We start from the raw sequence: 20675 nt of genomic DNA on the forward strand, positions 1-20675 counted from the left end.
AAAGGGGAGTCAGAATTTTTTATTTAGTGCTCATCGTGATCTTTGCGTGAATTTTACCTTTAAAAACTCTATTCACTTGTCTTTAAGTCTTGTGTGCAACATTTAAGATAACCATGTTTAGTCCATTAGGATACCTGGATAAACAAAAAATATAGCGCATTCGATAGCGGCTCGATATATCGTTTGGTTCAAAACAATAGGACATAACCTTAAAAACAATTTAGAATTTAAGTTGGAAAAGCTGAAAATGAGTAAAATTCCTTACAATTTCACTTTTCATTGTTTTTTTGCACGGAGAAAGAAACCTCGTGCATGAGACCCGAAGTAGAAGTCATATGGATCTCTGAAGTTTTCGGATCACGTGATCCGAAAACTTAAGGTCCAGCTGCTGAAGTTCGGGTCAAACATCTGAAGTAATTCGATACGCACCGAAGGGTTCGGCTCACACACTTGAAGTGCTCCGGTACATACTGAAGTATCTCAGATGTCTGACCCGAACTTTGGCAGCTGGACCTCAAGTTTTCAGATGCGTGATCTGAAAACTTCAGAGATCCATGACCTCAACTTCGGATCCCACGCACGAAGTTTTTTTTCTCCGTGTGTATATCGCAAAAAACCCGTATCATCAGATTACTCAATTGACTGTTGAGGCTATGTTTACATGTGAAACCGATCGATATCGATACAACTTCACCTGTTGGATGCATCGAATGCGATCCATTGAGAAATCCATTGCCAGTCGATTGAGATACCTGAATAAACAAATAATCAATCGTAAAATGTTCTGTCATCGATTTCTTTTAACTACGTTACCATCAATTCCCTCCTAAACAAATCACAACTTTTCCTTATACCACATTTTCCACCCTGTAAAATACTGTTTGTAAAAGAATCCTTTTCATGATCCCGGACGCTGAATCGGACGTATTTCTGCATAATAACATGAGCCCTGTTATGCATGTATTCTTATGGGTTTTAGGACTCATGTCTTAATGCGCATAGTTCCGTTTGATAGAAATACGTCCAATTTAGTATGTCTCAAGCTCGATCCATCCCGACTTAGTCCGAGCTCTTACGGAAGAGAACGCAACAATGCGGCAAAGTTTTAAGGAGCCTTGATACAACTATTCGTGCTCGATGGATGTGCGTGGTGCATACACGAAATTGAAGGCGCTATCAGTTGCTGTCCTTATCCATGCATCTTTTTTCGACGCAACAACGCGGCAAAGTTTCAAGGAACCTTGATACAACTATTCGTGCTCGATGGATGTGCGTGGTGCATACACGAAATTGAAGGCGCTGTCAGTGGATATCTATCCTTGCATATTTTTTTAATGTTTTGTGAATTTGATCAACGTTTTTTTTTTAATGAATACGACTTCTGGGTGTAATTTTGGTGCATATGAGACTCTCCGTTCAATCACTTCTATTTACTTTTTTCTCATTTCTCTTCCATGACGATAATTACTACATTAAAACTGGATCGTGGTATCAATGGCTCTTAATATGATCCTCTAGGTGGAGGAGATCCCATGTTTATCCTGTTGTGTGTAACATTCTACGTATATTGAAACAATTATTGGTGGTTAATGTCGAGAGAAATTTGAAAACGCGTGTTACGAACTACAAAAATGGCGTGTTAAGGAGTGGGACGCAGGAATTGTTGACGAGCTCATCGTGGTTCTTGAGCGGGTTTAACCTTTGAAAACTCTGTCGTTTTGTCCATTTTTCTTAGGTGCAACTACTCGTCGTTTCTTGAAGGTACGTAACTCCATTCCAAGGTTGAAAAATTGACTCAAACAGTTCACTTTTTTACGAGAATATACCTTTAAAATTTTTGTCCGAAGTCTGATTTTTGCACGAGGTCATGAGAAAAATCAGTGAAATTTTCGGTTCAAAAAATCCAAGTTTCTCCGGGTAAAAATTCATTTGGCAAAATTGAAATACAGTTACAGTCCTTTGCCTGGAAGACGACGAATTGTGAAAACTATTTGGAGTCAATAAAAATGGCTGAGCAAACGAATAATTCAATCATAAATTGTATTGTCATTGATTTTTTTGAATGGCTTGGTTGATATTGAACGCAGAAAGTTGCTGTTTGGACAGCTCCTACTAATTTTAGCTGATTTAGAAAACTCAAACGTCAAATCAAGATTCTTAGACCAGCGTAACACTGACCTATCGTATAGTAAATCTTGAAATCTTGAATCAATTCTTCGATGTCACCAAAATCCATAAATTCTTCGAATTCTCGAATCTTCGAATTTTTCTTCGATTTCTTTGAATTGTTGCGATCAATCTCTTTCTAACCAAATCACAACTTTTCCTTGTGCCCACATTTTCCACCTTGTAAAACGCGGGAAATTGAGGCTGTGGTATTACGTGACCTGGATAATAGGGGTGACCATTCTTCAGGGAAAAACATCGAAGGGTATCCTTTAACTAATAATTTAAAGGGTCCGAAGTCAAACCGTTCAAGGGTCGGCGGCTCGCCTCGCTGCGGCGGTCAGTGGTTAGAGGGATCCCTTCGTAGTAGCCAGATCGGAGGAGGGTCTCCAGGTTTTCGAGTCCTTGCAAAAAGAAGTTCATTCTCAAATTCGTTGGTATGAATCCACGATTTATGCATTTATGTCACATCAAGAGTCATGATTCAAGATTTCAAGATTTATTATACAATGGTTCAGTTGCGCTGTTTCTTTTTTTTTCCTTTTTTCTTTTTTTTAAATTTAGCGTAAAAAGATTAATGGACCTCCTTAACCAATCATTGATTTCTAATGAATACTGTAAAATCTTCGAATCAGTGGCAATGTAAGTGTTAAATTGTTTTCGTCGAAGATTAGTTTTGAGGTTCCAATTGATTAATTTGTTATTAAATATTTCCGTGAGATTCTTTAATACGGAGAGACCATCGATACATTTCGGTTCAAGTTTTCAAATACCAATGTTTAAAATGGGCCAGTTGCGTTGATCGCAGAATCGTGTTTTGATGCTTGATTCTTGTAGATCAGCTTAAAATTATAAGATCCGTCCAAACAGGAAGGTTCCACGTTCAATATTAGCAAGATATTGCGCTTTGAAAAATTTGGTTTATAACGTCATCAACCGCGGTATTGTCAATACTTGGTTTCTTCCACCTTCCTTTCATCCGAGTTCCTCGTTGATTAACCAGTGCAGATGTGTGTCTCACTGACTCAAACACGATTAAAACACGATCTGCGACCAGCGCAACTGACCGATTTTAAACATTGGTATTTGAAAACTTGAACCGAAATGTATCGATGGTCTCCCCGTATTAAAGAATCTCACGGATATATGTAATGACAAATTAATCAATTGGAACCTCAAAACTGACCGGCGACGAAAACAATTTAACACATACATTGCCATTGATTCGAAGTTTTCACAGCATTCGTTAGAAATCAATGATTGGTTAAGGGGGTCCATAAATTACTTTACGCTGAAATTTTAAATTTTGGACCCTGATCTCCTCGAATCTCTCGTTGCGCACGCCTCATGCATGACAAATGACGTATATTCAATGGTCACTCATGAAAAAATACGTCGCTTTCAACAAGCGTACGTACAAGTACAAGCATCCATTACTGACGTTCTCCATCCAACGTAGAAAATTATCAATTATCGTCGATTTTTTGAACTACCAAACAATTATTTTTGTTGAAACATCAACACTTCATGCTTGTTTAATATGTCTAACTTCTTCTCCTGAACGTGTAAAGTAATAACGAATGTCCATTAACTTAAATTTCAGTGGTATTCAATATGCATACATGAAAAATTGCACGATTATTTCTATACATTTAGAGCTTTTTCCAGATGTCCGGTTTGAAATCTTACACTGCTTGAAATAGTTAATCCGGTTCCCCCATGGACAATAAGATCACGTCAAAAACTTGAATTTTGAGTCAAATTTGGCTATATTTCAATCCATTTGACTGAAATTAACTGTAATTGGTTCTAAAAGTGCCTCTAAATTACTTTAGCTTGCACGAAATTCGGATTCTATTTGACTGGATCTACGAGTCAATTGACTAGACTGTCTCCGATATGCCAAAAAGAATATCACTTCCTTTAGCAATTCAGTCGGACGCTTTGCTAACACTAACCTGCACAATCAACTTGACAACCTCCGATATCCTATGTCTGAATTGGGCGTCTGCTAATATATGAACTTGCTTATTTTTTCAGACTTAAATGAACAATTCTTGAGCGTGGAGAAGGAGAACCACCTCCAAGTCCTTGGGGACAGTCTGATCGGACCCAGAGCGTTGTTGCCTGACCGTGCGTGGCCTGTTAAAAGTAACCAAGCAACCTATGAAAAAAGTTTGATTTTCAAGCAGCAGTCTGACAATTCGATCTTCATCCCTCACTGTTCTAATTTTCTCTCCTCGCTTGCCCTCACGATCGACTCTAGAGAAATCTGTTCGAAGAGCATTGTTACATTGTTGGGAAATGTTGTGCTTCCTCTTGGAATCTCTTAATAATCTTAAAAGATAAGGTAAATTAAAGTGCCGGAGAAATTGCAGGGTGCAATTTACCATATGATCTCTACTTCGCACTGAAAAAAAATTCTCGGCGTTTTTACCAAGGTCTGTTTTTTTTACCAATTCTTGATATTTTTACCAAGACAGACTGGTAAGCTTACCTAAAAACCGGTATTTTTACTGTTTTTTCAGGTAAGAATACCACTGTTATTGGTAACCAATTCCCGGTAACTTTGCCATTTTATCTCTGTAATTCTACCACAGTCGATAAAAAATAGTGGCGTTTTTAACCAAGGTCCAGTAAAATTACCGAGAAAGTTCAATAATTTTACCGAGATTTCTCGGTTAAATTACCAATTCCATAAATGGTAATTTTACCAAGAAAAAACTAGGATCAAATAGAACCCTGAATTCTTAGTAATTTTACCCTTTTTTTAGTAAATACACCGTGATTTTTTTTTCAGTGCGATAGACGAATACGGCAATTAGATGTCGCAGAGCACCCGGGCGAGCTGCAAGAGCGAATTGTACATATATAATAAACTTCATTTTGGATTTAAAGAACGATTGTTTTGATTAAAAAAAATGTTTTTTTCAAAGTGAAATCAGATGTTTTTCACTCCTAGAAACTTTGCTCTGCGTGAAAGATTTTCTCTTATGTAGATGAAGTTATTTTTTTTTTTCAATTCAAAAAAATTCTTTCACAAAACAAGTTTTCTATCATCAAGAAACCTTGGTATAATAAAAGAAAAATTCAGCCCGAAAAATTCTCTTTAAATCGAAGACCACTTTCTTCCTTTGAGTTAAAACATGTTTTTTTTTTACCATTTTTTCCGTGAATAGTCCTACTAGGTGCACCTTGAACGAGTTGTCAAATTATTTGACTTCCGAAATAGTTCATTACCCAGTACAAAATTTCACGTGGTCGATTTTTTTGTTATCCTAACCGTCTCTTGTTCAATGTGATTGGTGGAGCGTATCGTGGCCTTCAGGCTTCGGAGAGAATCGCAAACGAAGTCGTTTGCGAGAGTTCGGAAATGAACTCTTGAGCTAGGTGTAAACAAGTATTTTTAACACAGATCATATTGAACTTAGGGACCGTTCAGGGGGTCGTTACAGGGAGAGGGGAGAGCGTTTGGGACTGCGTGATTTAACGCTAGAATGGGCGATTAAGAACGATTTTTCGAAAACCTGAGCTGAAAATTCAACGCGAGGTGGCAATTTTCATCCAAAATTCATCAAAAAGCACTAATTTGAGGGGGTTCGAATGAACGTTACGTAATTTTTTTTGGGAGGGGAGAGGGAGGAGAAATACTTGTGATAAGGGGGTGCGGTGGCATTTGCGGACATGGCGTTTGCGGATTCTAAGAATCCGGTGGCGTTTGCGGATTCTTATATTTTGATGGTAGCGATTGCTGAAAGGCGGAACAGGGCCGGTGGAGTTTGCGGACCAGAGAATTTCGGCGGTGGTGATTGCGGACGGAGGGGTAGGCACTTAATTATGCTGCCCCCCACCCCTGCGCTGTATATTAAAGAAAAAAATTACCGGAGAGGCTTTAAAATTATTTATAAAAATATAATTGAAAAGATGCGAATTGGCTGGGTTTTATGTAATACGTTGTCATTTGAAATGACAATAACAAACTCAACAAAAACTCCAAAATCATAAGTTCAAAACCGCTGACGCCGCAAGTTTGAATAATCACATAAAAACACAGTGCAGCCGGCGCGCACGGCGCACAGTAGCGCCTTACAAGACCGCAGAATACTTCATGCATTGCGCGTACGGCACGGTGCGCGTGACGCGTAGTATAGCGCCTTACAAGTCTGCAGGATACTTCATACATTGCGCATTGCGCGTACAGCACGATGCGCGCTGACGACATAGCATAGCGCCATACAAGTCTGCAGGATACTTCATACATTGCGCGTATACCACGGTGCGCGCTCAAGTCGTTAAAAAGTTGTATTTTCTTGGTGTCGAACCTGCCCCGAAGTACCCAATTTCCGAATAAAGCACACCGCCAGGCTCTGGATTCCTTTCCGTGGAAAAAAAAAATTTTAGTATTAAACATTAGTATTATATTAGTATAAAAACATATGAGCAGTGAACATACGGTAAATTTTTAAAAAAGGCATATCAGAAATCAAGAAACTAAAAAATCGTCAGTTTCAGTCCATTTTTAGGATTCAAAACATGTTATAAATTCTAGTCCAAAATTACTGAGAGTAAAAAAATTACACATGAAAAATGAAAACACATAGGTACATAGGTACAAACTGCCGTGCTAAGGAAAAACGCCGTATGAACATTCGAGAGTTGCCAAATTTCCTTCGATACGATGTTTATTTTTAAGAAAAGTTATGAATATTTTTCAATGAAATTTTCAGGTAATGAGTATTAAAGTGCGAACAAAATTCTATGAAAAATTGGAAGAAAAATTAGAATCCGCAAACGCCACGTCCGCAAACGCCACCGCACCGAGAAGGGTGTGGTATGAGGAAACGGGCGGGGAGGGGGGGTTAAAAATCGGATGCTCAACTTTACATATTTTATAAACGGCATTTTAGTTTACACAAATGACATAATTTGTATAATTTCCATTTAATACTGTACGATTCGTGTTCCGTGTGTAAGTTTTTTCACGAGGTTTAAGAGATCGTTGATGTTTAAGAGCTGTTTAAGAGAAAGCATGTGTCTAAGTGGTGACCCATCATTGTTTCAATATTGAGACACTTTGAGAAAGCAAATGAAATTTAGAGCCTAAAAAAGGACAACAATGTTCATGTGTTGCATTACGTAACTTACTATTTAATTTTTTGTAGAAAATTAAGGATATGAGTGGTTCGAGGTTTGCTTAGTCAGCATTCGTGGGAGGCTCGCGGCTTAACCGTTCGTAGACAAGAGTTTGTAGAAGTCTGAAAAATTCTGAGATTTTTTTATCTAATTTGATAAGAACTGCTTTCCTGAAAGGGGGAAAAAAATGTTTAGCATCGTAGTCTCCTCCAGAGAGCGGCCACATTCAACGGTAAGACCAAAAAATTACGATCTAGATTTTAGTTTTCCGACATTTCCACCATTACAGCATACTGTTCCGAGAGGACCTCGATAGCCGAAGTCCGAAACCACGTGTTTTCGTTTGCGACGTTGCACTCATCCTGTATAAATTTATTTTCTCTTTGGAAAACTAGCCAACGTAATCTCTTGAAAATTTACTTGATTTTTCTCTTTTGTCAGCAGAATACTCTACTAATTTCAAGTCATAAAGTTTGCTCGTTTCTCCTCGACAAAGAAAATAGGTGCGGAAATTTTGAAACATTGTAATGGAGATACGAGGTTCTGCACGTTTGTCATCGATATTATAAAACAGTTCTATCTAAAAGTATCACTTTTTCACAAATGTTTAAATAAAAGCCAGTCATTTAATACAATTTAAAGTACTTAAAGAGATATAGCCGATCCCTCAACTAGGGAAAAACATTTGCAAAAGTAAAATAACAATTTTTATGTAAACATACTTCCAAGAATCCCGAGACAGAATTGATTTTTATTAGTTCTTGAATTTTGAGTGATCTGTATTTTCTTGCAGATATGTCAACGTCAAGGTGAATCTAAACTCTGAAATTTTCACACCCGCAATTTTGAATTTTAATACGGTGCTAGTTCTGTAGAATCGTAATGCACAACCCAGCCGAACAATTTACATTTCTGGATGTTCCCGAGCAAGACGTCAAGGATCACTTTCAGTATGCAAATGCGAAAAAATCGGCGTGGGCACAGGTACGTGAATACAACTAAAATCGGAGATCGTGTAATTTTCAGGATATAATTCAGAGCTAAATAAACGTAACTGACATTTCTTAGAGAACAAAACATTTTATTATAGCAACTTTTTTTTAAAAAAAAAAAAAAAGTGAAAGATTTGGCAAGTGCTAGAATTAAAAATGTGTTGAAGCTAATCCATCTGGTCAGAATTAATTAAATCAATAAATGGACTAGGTAGTTTCTAACTTTTGACACTGATGATGGTGCAAAGACATGGAAAAGCTTCCTGTTTTGTTGAGTGCAATTAACTTCTTTCGTTTAGAAACACTGTACATTTTTTATCTAGAATTAGTCACCACATTGACATCCTGTAATACGCACATTCAACGTGATATTTAGAAATTATTGTCATGGGAACGGAGTTCCCCATGATATTAGAATCGTTCCGTTGCTTTCGCTATGGGATTCCCTATACCTCTGCGACCTTGAGCGTTTCGCCCAGTCTCCGATTTTTGGTTGATTTTCCGATGTATCAAAAACCGTTGTATTTTTTAGCCAATCATGTCTCTACGTCAAGTTGTGTTGATTGCTAAAATTCGCTTTCAGCGAGTTTTTTTTCCACCTCGAGATGTCGTGTCTGACTGGTAAATCTGCGCAGAACCACGAAGTTCCGTTTTTAGGCAAATTCTTTTTTTTGGGAGGTTCTGATTGGTTATTTTTCGCCATCAGTTTTCTGTTCGTTGGTGCAAAAGATCGCCTACCTCGGTGTTCTTGAGAAGCCGCCATTATCCCACCTCAAATTTGAAAAATAGAAGTAAAGAAATAATAACCATCGTACAAGGTGGAAAATTGTTCTGGAGGACTCGTTACGGATAAAGAAGTCAAAATCAGAGCTCGATTGATTGATTTAATTCATGGATACGCAAATATTGCCTTAGCTCAACTGCCGCGATCGGAATGCGTGGTGGGATGGACCTCGAGACGCATTAAAACAGTGCGAATCATGGCTCCTATAGTCCAGTCAATCTGGCCCAAAAAAGGGGTCTACTTTGCGAAAATCTGAGGAGAAAAAAGTAAGACGGATTCCTATGTAATTCGGGTCGCTGAATCCGAATCTGATGTTTGCCAACAAAAATTTTGACCGGAAATGGCCGCCATCTTGAAAAAATGGCGGAAAATCACGTTTTTCCCCCAAAATCCCCCAAAATCTCACTTATTTTGGGGTTTTCGACAAAATGAGTTATCTTCACTTTAAAAGTACGTAAAATTTCCTATCAAACGGCTTTTAGATTTTTGAAATCGGACAATTAGGGTAAAAGTTATGGGCGATCGCGTTAGGGGTGGTTTTAGGGGTTGATGAATTTTTCACCGAAATTGCTGCGTAAAAACGCTGTAATGCCGTTGGAAGTGAAACAAAAATTCCGAAAATGGTTTGCATATGTCCCCCTGGGTACCAGTGACTCTCCGCCATGAAAAAATCCCCCACCCCCGCCCCTCCCCCCGCGCCCCTCATTCAATGTGCACTTTTTTCAATTAAATCACACTAATTACAGATGCCGAAAATGTATGCAAAACCCTCATGGATCACTTGGTTTTCCAACTCCCATCACCCCCCTTAATCCCGTTATGACCCCCCTCACCTACCCCTCCCCCCTCAACCCCCTCCCCGCCCCTCCATCCCTCCACCCCAAACCCTTATTAGCCATATAAGAGCCACCGAACCGATTCTGAAAGCAAGATTTTTTTTTATTTTTTTTTACAGGCGGCGAAAATATTTTAAAGACTTCATCGTAGGCAGCTAGGAACTCAAGATGGATGTGTGGGATTTCCACCCACTAAAAACCCCTCCACTTTGGGTGAGCGAATTGAAAAAAAGAGCACTCAATGAATGTTGTCTTGAATCCCTGGTAAAAATTGGCAGTAGGATCTGTGTTCTAAAATACTATAGACCTACAGACGGCTGTCGGTTTTCCTATAGCTTCTGTAGCTGACTATGCAATTTCTTATAGCCTTTTATAGACCGTGGAAAAAAAGCTACAGCAAGGCTATATACTGTACAGCCCGGCGATAGGAACCATAGCCCGGCTTTATATTTTTTTATCGCTTCGTGTAGCCCGGCTGTGTGAAATTCTTCGCTCTCTACAGCCAGTTAAATAATTTTCTATCGTCTTCTATATCCAGCTATAAGAATTCCTAAGGTATTTTGAATAACGCAGCTCCTATTGATAATTTTTACCAGGGATAGCTTTTTCTCTATGACATTTTCCATAAATCCGCTCCGACTCGGTAAATTCGGTATTTTAATAGAATGTACATAAATCCACAAAAAATCCAGCGTTAAGATCTTATAACGATCAGGCAATTTATTAACAGTCTGCAAATCAAGAATTTTGATGTCTTTCATTCCATCGTGGCGTTTCTTTTCAAAAATTTCAACGGGTGTTACTGCAGAGGCCCGAGCTATTTTACCGGCGGATTTTGAGATAAATTACGAGGTATTACCTAATCAGGGTAAACTGATGATTGTGGTGTGATGCACATTACGCCGCCCATAGCATGGAAGGTGTTCATTCCATCAAGCGTCTTGACAATTCAAATCCACATTATCGAATATGAACTGAAAGAAAGTGTCGAAATTGATTTTTGAATAGCAGCGGTTTCAAATTTCAAAATTTCATGGTACGGTGCAACGTAGGCGAGAGATTCAATACACCAATCAATTTTTTCGATCTGAATTTTTAGCACACATACAATGAAAATCCGATTTGGATGGGCGAATTATATGACCGAGGTCTGACTGCTGAAATTGCAGAGTGAGAAATCGCGTTGACTTTTTTTTGGAACTTTGGTTTACTCTTAACTTTTTTGTTATTTAGAATAATAGTATCAAGTAGGAGCTTCAGAGACTCGGGAATGTCTGATTCTCCGTTCTTAAAAAAATAACCAAATCAAACCAATGAGTGATATCTTTTCCCGTTTTTGGTGATAAGATTCTCAACGAAGCTTGGTAAAATCAGGTTTTAAGCAATAAAAACGCTGAAAGGCTACGTATCGTGGAAACTGCTGCAAAAATGATTCTCGAGGATATCAGAACGAAGGGTTACGACAGAGACAACTATCCTGCATCTCATGATTTTTTTAAGAACGCAGAATCAGACATTCCAGATTCTCTGAAGCTCCTACTTCATACTATCATTCTAAATAACAAAAAAGTTAAGAGCAAACCGAAGTTCCAAAAAAAAAGGCAACGCGATTTCTCACTCTGTAATTTCAGCAGTCAGTACAATACCGAATTTACCGGGTTGGAGCGGATTTATGGAAAATTTTACAGAGAAACAGCTATTCAAGACAACATTCATTGAGTGCTCTTTTTTTTCAATTCGCTCACCCAAAGCGGAGGGGTTTTTAGTGGGTGGAAATCCCACACATCCATCTTGAGTTCCTAGCTGCCTACGATGAAGTCTTTAAAATATTTTCGCCGCCTGTAAAAAAAAATAAAAAACTAGAAATGATGAAATTTCAACTTTTTTTTCTTTTTTTTTTTCTTGGAGGATGACAATACTTCCTCTCTACCCTATGGGAGCGAGAAAGTAAAAATCTTGCTTTCAGAATCGGTTCGGTGGCTCTTATATGGCTAATAAGGGTTTGGGGTGGAGGGATGGAGGGGCGGGGAGGGGGTTGAGGGGGGAGGGGTAGGTGAGGGGGGTCATAACGGGATTAAGGGGGGTGATGGGAGTTGGAAAACCAAGTGATCCATGAGGGTTTTGCATACATTTTCGGCATCTGTAATTAGTGTGATTTAATTGAAAAAAGTGCACATTGAATGAGGGGCGCGGGGGGAGGGGCGGGGGTGGGGGATTTTTTCATGGCGGAGAGTCACTGGTACCCAGGGGGACATATGCAAACCATTTTCGGAATTTTTGTTTCACTTCCAACGGCATTACAGCGTTTTTACGCAGCAATTTCGGTGAAAAATTCATCAACCCCTAAAACCACCCCTAACGCGATCGCCCATAACTTTTACCCTAATTGTCCGATTTCAAAAATCTAAAAGCCGTTTGATAGGAAATTTTACGTACTTTTAAAGTGAAGATAACTCATTTTGTCGAAAACCCAAAATAAGTGAGATTTTGGGGGATTTTGGGGGAAAAACGTGATTTTCCGCCATTTTTTTCAAGATGGCGGCCATTTCCGGTCAAAATTTTTGTTGGCAAACATCAGATTCGGATTCAGCGACCCGAATTACATAGGAATCCGTCTTACTTTTTTCTCCTCAGATTTTCGCAAAATAAAATGCCAGATTGACTGGACTACTACAGCAATACAGCAATGCGCTTCATATCATCCCAAAAGCAGTCTCTTGTGATAAGTCCCGCCCATTGCTTGAGTCTTTTGTATGCTATTTTTACTCTCGCATATATGGATCCGTAATAGCCTAGTTGACTAAACCGCCCCATATTTTTGATTCGGTGCGGGCACCCGGCGATCGGGAGTTCGATACCCGACGATGGAAACTACTTTTTAATGGTTGTATTGAATGTTTTAGACTAATCATCAAAAAATAATTAATAGTAGATGATAAATGTGCGAACATTTTCTCGTGAGTTAATATGTTAAACAAAAATACTGGAATATACCTCCTTCATATAATCAGCCACATGTTCCCCCAAATTAATGACGTTATTTTCTTTTTTCAATAAAGTTAATTTGCATTCAACGTTCGTAAGTTAAGCAAAAAGTACCTATTGATACAAATAGAAAGACATGAAAATAGTATGTCTAACATTTCAGTTGTTTTTTTATTATTTATTTTTTGTTTTCTTTGTTTTTTCAATAAAACAAATTGACTGGGACTAGAATCATCGTATCTCTGAAGACAAAAGCTAAGTTTTTTGATACAGAAATACTAATATATTCATCCTTTATATAATCAGGGAGATGTTGACCCAAATATTGATGTATATTTTCTCTGTTCGCCCAAATTAATGATGGTATTTTCTTTTTTCAATAAAATTAATTTACATTCCACGTTCTTAAAGCAATATTTTCTCCAAAATTCAGCAAAAAATAACAATTTATACCTACTCAAAAAGTAAATAAATAAATAAAGCAATGACATGAAAGTAGTATAGGTAGTACACATCTAACATTTCGGTTACATCTATTTGAATGAAAAAAATGGCAACTTAGGAAGCACATAGGTCACTTATCGACGGTGAAACTACCAAACCACGTATCTCGGTTTGCGACGTCGCAGACTTCCTGTCATACTTTATTTTTTAAATGAAAAGCTACTTAACGTCCAGTCTTGAAAATTTCCGTGATTTTTCCTCTTCGTGCGGAGAAAATTCTGTGAAAATTTCAAGGAATGATATTGATTTGGTCTACTTCAAAAAAATAAAATGTGAGCGGAGATTTTTAAACACCGTAAACGAGATACGTGGTTTGGTAGTTTCACCGTCGTTATGATGCGTATTCGGGCATATGCGTAGAGTAAAAATATCATACTTTACGCCGAAAAAAACGAAACTGAAAGTTAAATGCGTTAACTTCCAAAAACCATACATAATCCAACGAAAATAAATAATTGGTAAATAACAGCTTTCTTGTATGCAAAGAAAAAAAATTAAAAATGTTAAAAAAGAGATGTCGACACAAAATTACATAGCCCCTTCAATTCTGAAGATACTACAAACGAACTGTACCTTAAAATTTTCATATCCCAGAAGCAAAAGTTCCCATGACGAATATTGCTATCGCTAACGATTGCAAAAACCAACTTGTTTTTTTTTAGAGAGGAGAAGAAGATTGTATAAAAGTTTGTAATTTTTTTTAACGCATTATTTTTTAAAGCGGCTCAGCACAGTATTCTTGAGAGTATTTCGGGGAGAGGGTTGGCACTTAAACATTTAAGCTGGCCCCAAATTAAGCTGACTCTTACGTCTTGAGTTCAAAGTTGCCATTGATAATTCTTGAACATTACAGATTTTGGCGTCACTAATGCAAAACTGGCTGTTTATCGAAATCGGGCTGGAATTGGTCATGCCTACAGTCATTCTTGGTTCGCTTCACAACAACCCTGCGGAGCCTCTCAATATGAACGATGATCAAGCGTCTTGGTTTGGTAAATAAACAAATCTTGAGATCGAGTTCATTTACAATACAGAATCCAAAAAATGCATCACTATAGTTCATCTCCTTGAATGTTCTAGGTCGTTTGTGCAATAATTTATAATTCCCCCGTTTTCAAATCTGTAAAACACACCGGGAAAATTTGCAAGAAACATCTTTAAAACATTTTAGGGTTTGTAAAGATCTTTTAAGGTGATTCGATGGACGCCATATTTAGTGTCAGAACGTCATGCGATATATCACATCAATTGGTTCCATTATTTCAGCTACTCGTCACTTTTCTCCAATTTTGAGATCGCAATTCTGTTGTCAGGAGACTAAAGCACTCGCTTACCAATTTTAACAAAGAAATTCAACGTAATAAAGGCGTAGTTTTTTTAGAGAGAAAACATCGCATTCGATACTGATATCGAAACTGCACTCGAATGCGATATTTTCTCTCTAAAAAAACCAAGTCTTTATTACGTTGAAATTCTGTATTAAAATTGGTAAGTGAGTGCTTTAGTCTCCAGACAACAAAATTGCGATCTCAAAATTTGAGAAACATGACGAGTAGCTGAAAAAATGGAGCCAATTGGTGCGATATATCGCATGCCGTCCTGACACAAAATATGGCGTCCATCGAATCACCTTAAAAACACTTTTTAAACGTATTTTTGCCATTATGACACTAAGATCCATCTAGCGTACGAAAAAAAAACCTATTAAAAGTTACATGTGTTCGGCAGGGAGCATTCCAGACTTTTGTTTCCCTATCGGTAGTCTGACGTCGGGGCTGTTGCAAGATAAATTCGGTCGGAAAGGGGCCATGATGCTCGTTAACATCCCCATTTTCATGGGATGGATGATCCTGTACTTCGCCGAATCCATCCACGCTCTCTACGTCGTTTCGGTCATCATGGGACTTTGCACGGGTCTGGCTGAAGCCCCCCTTTACGCCTACATCGGCGAGATTGGGGAGCCACGTTTGAGAGGGACCCTCTCCACTACTTCAACATCCTGCTTTAGCATAGGTAATATATATTATACATGGTACTCTAAAACTCGATCCAGTTCCTCTAAAATTTTGGCTAATTCATATTTTGGAACGAAACTCGGCGAGTATGTTAATGGATTGATATATGCCACTTTTAAGGCCCTTCAAAATTTTCCGGGCGCCCTTAAGGCAGCTTACATTGATCCCAAAGTCTCAAAAAAAAAAAAAAAAATTACTATGGGTAGATAGGACTTTTGGGACACCCTCATTAGCCGTGAAAAAAAGATTGAAAATGAGTAAGTTGCGTTGATCACGGAATCGTGTTTTGATGCTTGATTTTTGTAGATTAGCTAAAAATAATAAGATCCGTCAAAACAGCAAAAGGTTCAATATTAAGCGAGATATCTTCCTTTAAAAAGTCGAGTTCTTGCCGTCATCCACCGCGGTGGTGACACCCTTGGTTTCTTCCATCTTGCTTTCATCAATTAAAGAGACAGACGTTTGCTCTAGCTACTCAACGTGTAACTCGAATGACAGTTAGGTGGAAGAAACCAAGGGTGTCACTACCGCGATGGATGACGGAATAAACCGAATTTTTCAAAGCGTGATATCGTTGCGTGCGCTGTGCGGACCAGCAGCTCTGCTTTTAGAGCTTCGTCTTTATGTCTTTGGGCACTTCAGTCGACTTTTTGAGCATATTGATGCAACTAACCTATATTACTAAGTGCTAAAACTGATGGCTAGCACACGAGTGCCTTTGATTTGAGAAGACTTTGATTCTTGATGTGCAGGAGATAAGGATTTTACGAGCACGTAGAATGCCAGTTTCTCATAGTTGAGTAGAGACTAGATACACGGAAAAAAATGAGTTAGGGTTGAGGACTAGTTTCTGCCCTTCAACACTACCGCGCGGTACCTGATTTCGCAGTCGTAAGCCAAGGTAGTGCTGAAGCCTACCTCGCGCTTGCGTTCCACGCTAGATGACCCGTGACGTTCAGAAACAGATCTGGCAGCGCGTAGGCACAGAAACAGAAGGCTCCAAGGATAGATCCGGCAGGGCTAAAGCCTACTTGATGCAAAGTTGCCAAAATGTGCGAAAAAATCTGATTATACCCGTAGAGTATAATTTCACTGCACACAATATAGTTTTTTCAATTATTTTTATTTTTTTTTTAATTTTTTATTTTTTTACATTTTTCTTGCAGTTTATTTGGCTTTTCTTCCTGTTTTTTGTTTTTTTGTTTTTTTTTTGTTGCTCAGGAAGCCATAGCTAGCTATAGGCACGAGTTTTTACAAAGAAATTATTTGGTTGTCAACGGGCATCAGGGGGACTTTTAGAACATTCATGCTCCATAGCTCCGGCTTTCAAATTTTCAGGGATTATGGTCGAGTAGAATCTGTTTCTGCAGATCCACTCGTCAGTTCGGTGAAAATTTGTCGCCACCACCGGGATTCGAACCCGGGATCTATGGGTCTAGAGTCAGACGCGCTAACCACTAGGCCAACCTGGCCAGCTTGCTTATGTCAGGGAAAAATCTGAGTTTTTGGGTGTTGATTCTTTTCTCATAGTATTAAACTATTACTTTAAGTAAAGTGCCGGACTGGGCAACGCGACGCGGGGCAGCCATGTTTCCTTTCCTCGTCCGAGGCGAATACGATGACGTAGTCGAGCAGTCCACGGCGCATACGCATCCCGGACATTCTAGCCTTCCGCAAGAGAAATTCTACTTGTGGAGACAAGCTTGCCGTGTGTGTTGCAGTCAAGCGGCGGGTAGGCGCTACGAACAGCGAGAGGTAGCGTTGACGAATACATGTTCTGTTCCTCAGGACTACCGACCTTAAAACTACCCATAGGTAGTGCCGAACCCTACCCTGATTTTTTTCCGTGTATTTTTGCAATGTGTCCATCTCATGAACTTTGTTGAGTTGCATTTTGTAGAGAGTGCATCTCTTACGATGTTCGATTTTTTCCTTGTAAAATGGACTACATTTTGCAATTAAAAACCACAAGTTCTAGCTCATCCGAAAAATCACATATGTCTATAGGAAAACCAATGGTACATATGTTGATTTTCAACTGAACCAGATATTATAGTTCCTAATTATAAAATGTAGTCGACATGGACCATTGCTTAGAGCTTTAAGCTTTTGTCTCTCAACCGGTGATTCATACCCTCTTTCATTGAAAAGAAGACTTGTCACCCTGGTGTAAATGAGTAGCAAATAGATTTAATTAAAATTTAAGTAAAATTGTTAATTCTACAATAGTCACTTCAATGAAATATTCACCATTGATCCGTATTGCCTAAAACTTAACGATGCAATCTATTATGACAATATATATGCACAATCTTTACATCTATTTGACCTACCTGTTATGTTCTAATTTTAATTTATCTCTCAGGTATTTGCACAATGTTCTTATTTGGTTACCTTTTCGATTGGCGAACGGTTGCTTTAGTGAGCAGTTTATGCTCTATCATCACATTCACATTCATGACTCAGGTTAGACAACACACTCAAATAATTTTCAGACATCCAGGGAAGGGTACCTTCGGGCAGAAAATCTCAAAATTGAGTCATCAGTGCCTAAAAATTGATGGAGACTTTGCGATTATTTGGGATAGAAAGTTCTGAGAGATGTGAAAACACACCGGAGCTGTGGCAATTCAAAGTTTTTTATAAATAAAGAATGATGCTGTTTACTTTAAGCTACTATTGTGCTTATTCCAAACATGTATTTCCTTGTTCCTGGAGAAATTCAGCTCGAATCAAGATGAAAATATCTTTTGACGGCAAATTCAAGGATAACCCATTCTTGAGCCGAGTATTTTTTTATTTTATTTTTTAATGACTAAAACAAGACTACAGAGGCAATGACGAGGTCCAGTTGCATCCGCTGAACCCGTATCACACTCATGACACTGCCATGCTCAAGACACAAATTGTACTACATCCTGCAATTAGGAACTACACTTTCCAGCGCACTTCAGAAACAACGTAGGTGCGCTTAGTTTCCATATGCAGATAAGCGCTTTTACAAATGTGTCAGCGATTGCAGTACCTAATTATTGCAAAATGAAGTCCTATTGCCAGATTAAAATGCAATTTTTTGTCCACTTTTGAAAAACAATGTACGAGGGCTGTCCCAAAAGAAACCGGACTTTTGTCATAGAAGGCGAACCGAGCGTCGTAATGAAGTTTTCTGGGGCTTGTTTGAAAGCTGATAAGCTACTAAAGATGCTTGTTTTTACGGAATGCAAAAATTCGTCTTGGTAAGGGAACTACATGCTTTGGAATAAAGGAAAGTCAAACTCGAGTTGCGATTTTTGTCTTTATTTCAAGAAAAATTTAGATACAACTTTACAAAAAACCCAGGTTTTAAGTTAAAAACTTCGTTGCTCTCTTCTTCAAATGCTTAAAAATAAGGAAATTAACATTTTAAGCAGCTTACCAAGTCATCACCTATCCCCTTCAAAATACTCGCCAGCTTTGTCGATGCATTTTTGCCACCGTTTCTTCAATGCGGAGAAACACTGTTGGAAATACTCAGGTTTGAATGATCGCAATTCCTTCAAGGCGTTCTCTTGAATTTCCGGAATGGTTTGAAAACGTCGACCTTTCAAGGTAGATTTAAGTCGCGGAAGTAAGAAAAAATCACGGGGAACCAGGGCGGGTGAATAAGGGGGATGAGGGAGGACACTCATGGCATTCTTTGCACAAAATTCGCGAATTTGGAGGGATGCATGGGCAGGTGCATTATCGTGATGCAGAAACCAGGAATTCTCTCTCCAAAGCTCGGGCCTTTTTCTACGGACATTTTCGCGTAATCGTCTCAGAACACCATTTTAATATTCGCCATTGACAGTTTCTCCTTTCGGTAAAAATTCATGATGGACAACTCCTCGAACCTGAGGATTTCCAACAGTGTTTCTCCGCATTGAAGAAACGGTGGCAAAAATGCATCGACAAAGCTGGCGAGTGTTTTGAAGGGGATAGGTGATGACTCGGTAAGCTGCTTAAAATGTTAATTTCCTTATTTTTAAGCATTTGAAGAAGAGAGCAACGAAGTTTTTAACTTAAAACCTGGGTTTTTTGTAAAGATGTATCTAAATTTTTCTTGAAATAAAGACAAAAATCGCAACTCGAGTTTGACTTTCCTTTATTCCAAAGCGTGTAGTTCCCTTACCAAGACGAATTTTTGCATTCCGTAAAAACAAGCATCTTTAGTAGCTTATCAGCTTTCAAACAAGCCCCAGAAAACTTCATTACGACGCTCGGTTCGCCTTCTATGACAAAAGTCCGGTTTCTTTTGGGACAGCCCTCGTATTGCACTGTTCAAAACATACTCTAAAAGAAATATAGAGAGAATTTTCAGTCGAAATTTCAAAATTCAGTTTTCAACCCAACTTAACAAGAATTACTCTACTGAAATTGTTGATTCTCTAGGCTATAGGGTCTTTTCCCCTCCCGAACACTTCAGCAGCAACATTTCAAGCTTTTGCATCATATTTTTTATGTTGGTGTTTTACCTTATTGTTACTATAATTTTCAGCTTCCCGAATCGCCAACGTGGCTGATACTTAGAGGTCGACTGGACGAGGCCAAAAAATCCCTGTGCTGGTTGAGAGGTTGGGTTAGCTCGGCCGAAGTTGAACCTGAGTTCCTATCTTTAGTCAAATACACCGTGAAGTCTGCCCGGCTGAGCCGAGAGAACTCTGCATATTCGAGTTTACCGATTAAAGGTGTGCTATATGACCTACAAATGAACGGTTGAAAATATTTTCTTTTTTCTTTTAGGGGAGGGGGCGACAGGCCCCTCGCTCCCTATTTCTGCTCATGCTATTAGGTTATAGGTGTGGAGAAAAAGACTATTCCATATACTGCGACCGTTTTTAAAAATCGATTGTGTACGAGTATTATTCTTCACGTCTTTTTTTCAGAAGGAGAACCTGTAGCAAAAAGGGGTGGCTTCTTGAAAGAACAATTGAAGGAACTGACCAATAAAAGAACGTTTCGTCCTCTCCGGCTGATGTTTATCGTGTTCATTATTACCGACATTGCATGGGTCTACGGCATTAAGCCTTATTTTGTCAAGGAACTCAGAATGCTGGAGTCCCCTATTGATCCAAATCTTGCCTTGGTAAGTTGAGGATTTCTTCCGATTTTTCCTTAGTTTGATATTTCAGAAATCACTGAACTCCTTGTTATAATATCATTGACATAGATTTCAGAAGTTGAAGTAATCCTCCAGATAAGTAAATCCATGATAAAGTGGAGCCGCCTTTTCCTTCAAATA

The 20675-nt window shown here is 38.6% G+C and overlaps 1 protein-coding gene across 2 annotated transcripts; it reads left to right on the forward strand.

The window, feature by feature from the left end:
• The first annotated feature begins 7325 nt into the window (after positions 1-7325).
• LOC109036900 (facilitated trehalose transporter Tret1) lies at positions 7326-20565 on the forward strand. Of its 2 annotated transcripts, XM_072305197.1 has the most exons (7): positions 7326-7531; positions 8093-8283; positions 14254-14392; positions 15129-15413; positions 17781-17881; positions 19932-20121; positions 20320-20565. In XM_072305197.1, the coding sequence occupies exons 2-7, from the start codon at positions 8182-8184 to the stop codon at positions 20526-20528; spliced, it is 1026 nt and encodes a 341-aa protein (XP_072161298.1). In that variant the 5' UTR covers positions 7326-7531; positions 8093-8181; the 3' UTR covers positions 20529-20565. The 2 variants fall into 2 exon arrangements, with proteins under 2 accessions (XP_072161298.1, XP_018906865.2); XM_019051320.2 differs by lacking the exon at positions 7326-7531 and having other exon boundaries at positions 8013-8283.
• The last annotated feature ends 110 nt before the right edge of the window (positions 20566-20675 follow it).

Source organism: Bemisia tabaci, chromosome 10 (assembly GCF_918797505.1).
Source record: "Bemisia tabaci chromosome 10, PGI_BMITA_v3".
NCBI classification, from domain to species: domain Eukaryota; kingdom Metazoa; phylum Arthropoda; class Insecta; order Hemiptera; family Aleyrodidae; genus Bemisia; species Bemisia tabaci.

What these genes read in the sequence shown, in the direction of transcription:
- LOC109036900 (XM_072305197.1), top strand. Translation starts at nt 8,182, where the DNA reads ATGCACAACCCAGCCGAACAATTTACATTTCTGGATGTTCCCGAGCAA. An exon ending in TGATCAAGCGTCTTGGTTTG is followed by an intron (nt 14,393 to 15,128) that starts GTAAATAAACAA and finishes TGTGTTCGGCAG; the next exon opens with GGAGCATTCCAGACTTTTGT. An exon ending in CATTCACATTCATGACTCAG is followed by an intron (nt 17,882 to 19,931) that starts GTTAGACAACAC and finishes TATAATTTTCAG; the next exon opens with CTTCCCGAATCGCCAACGTG.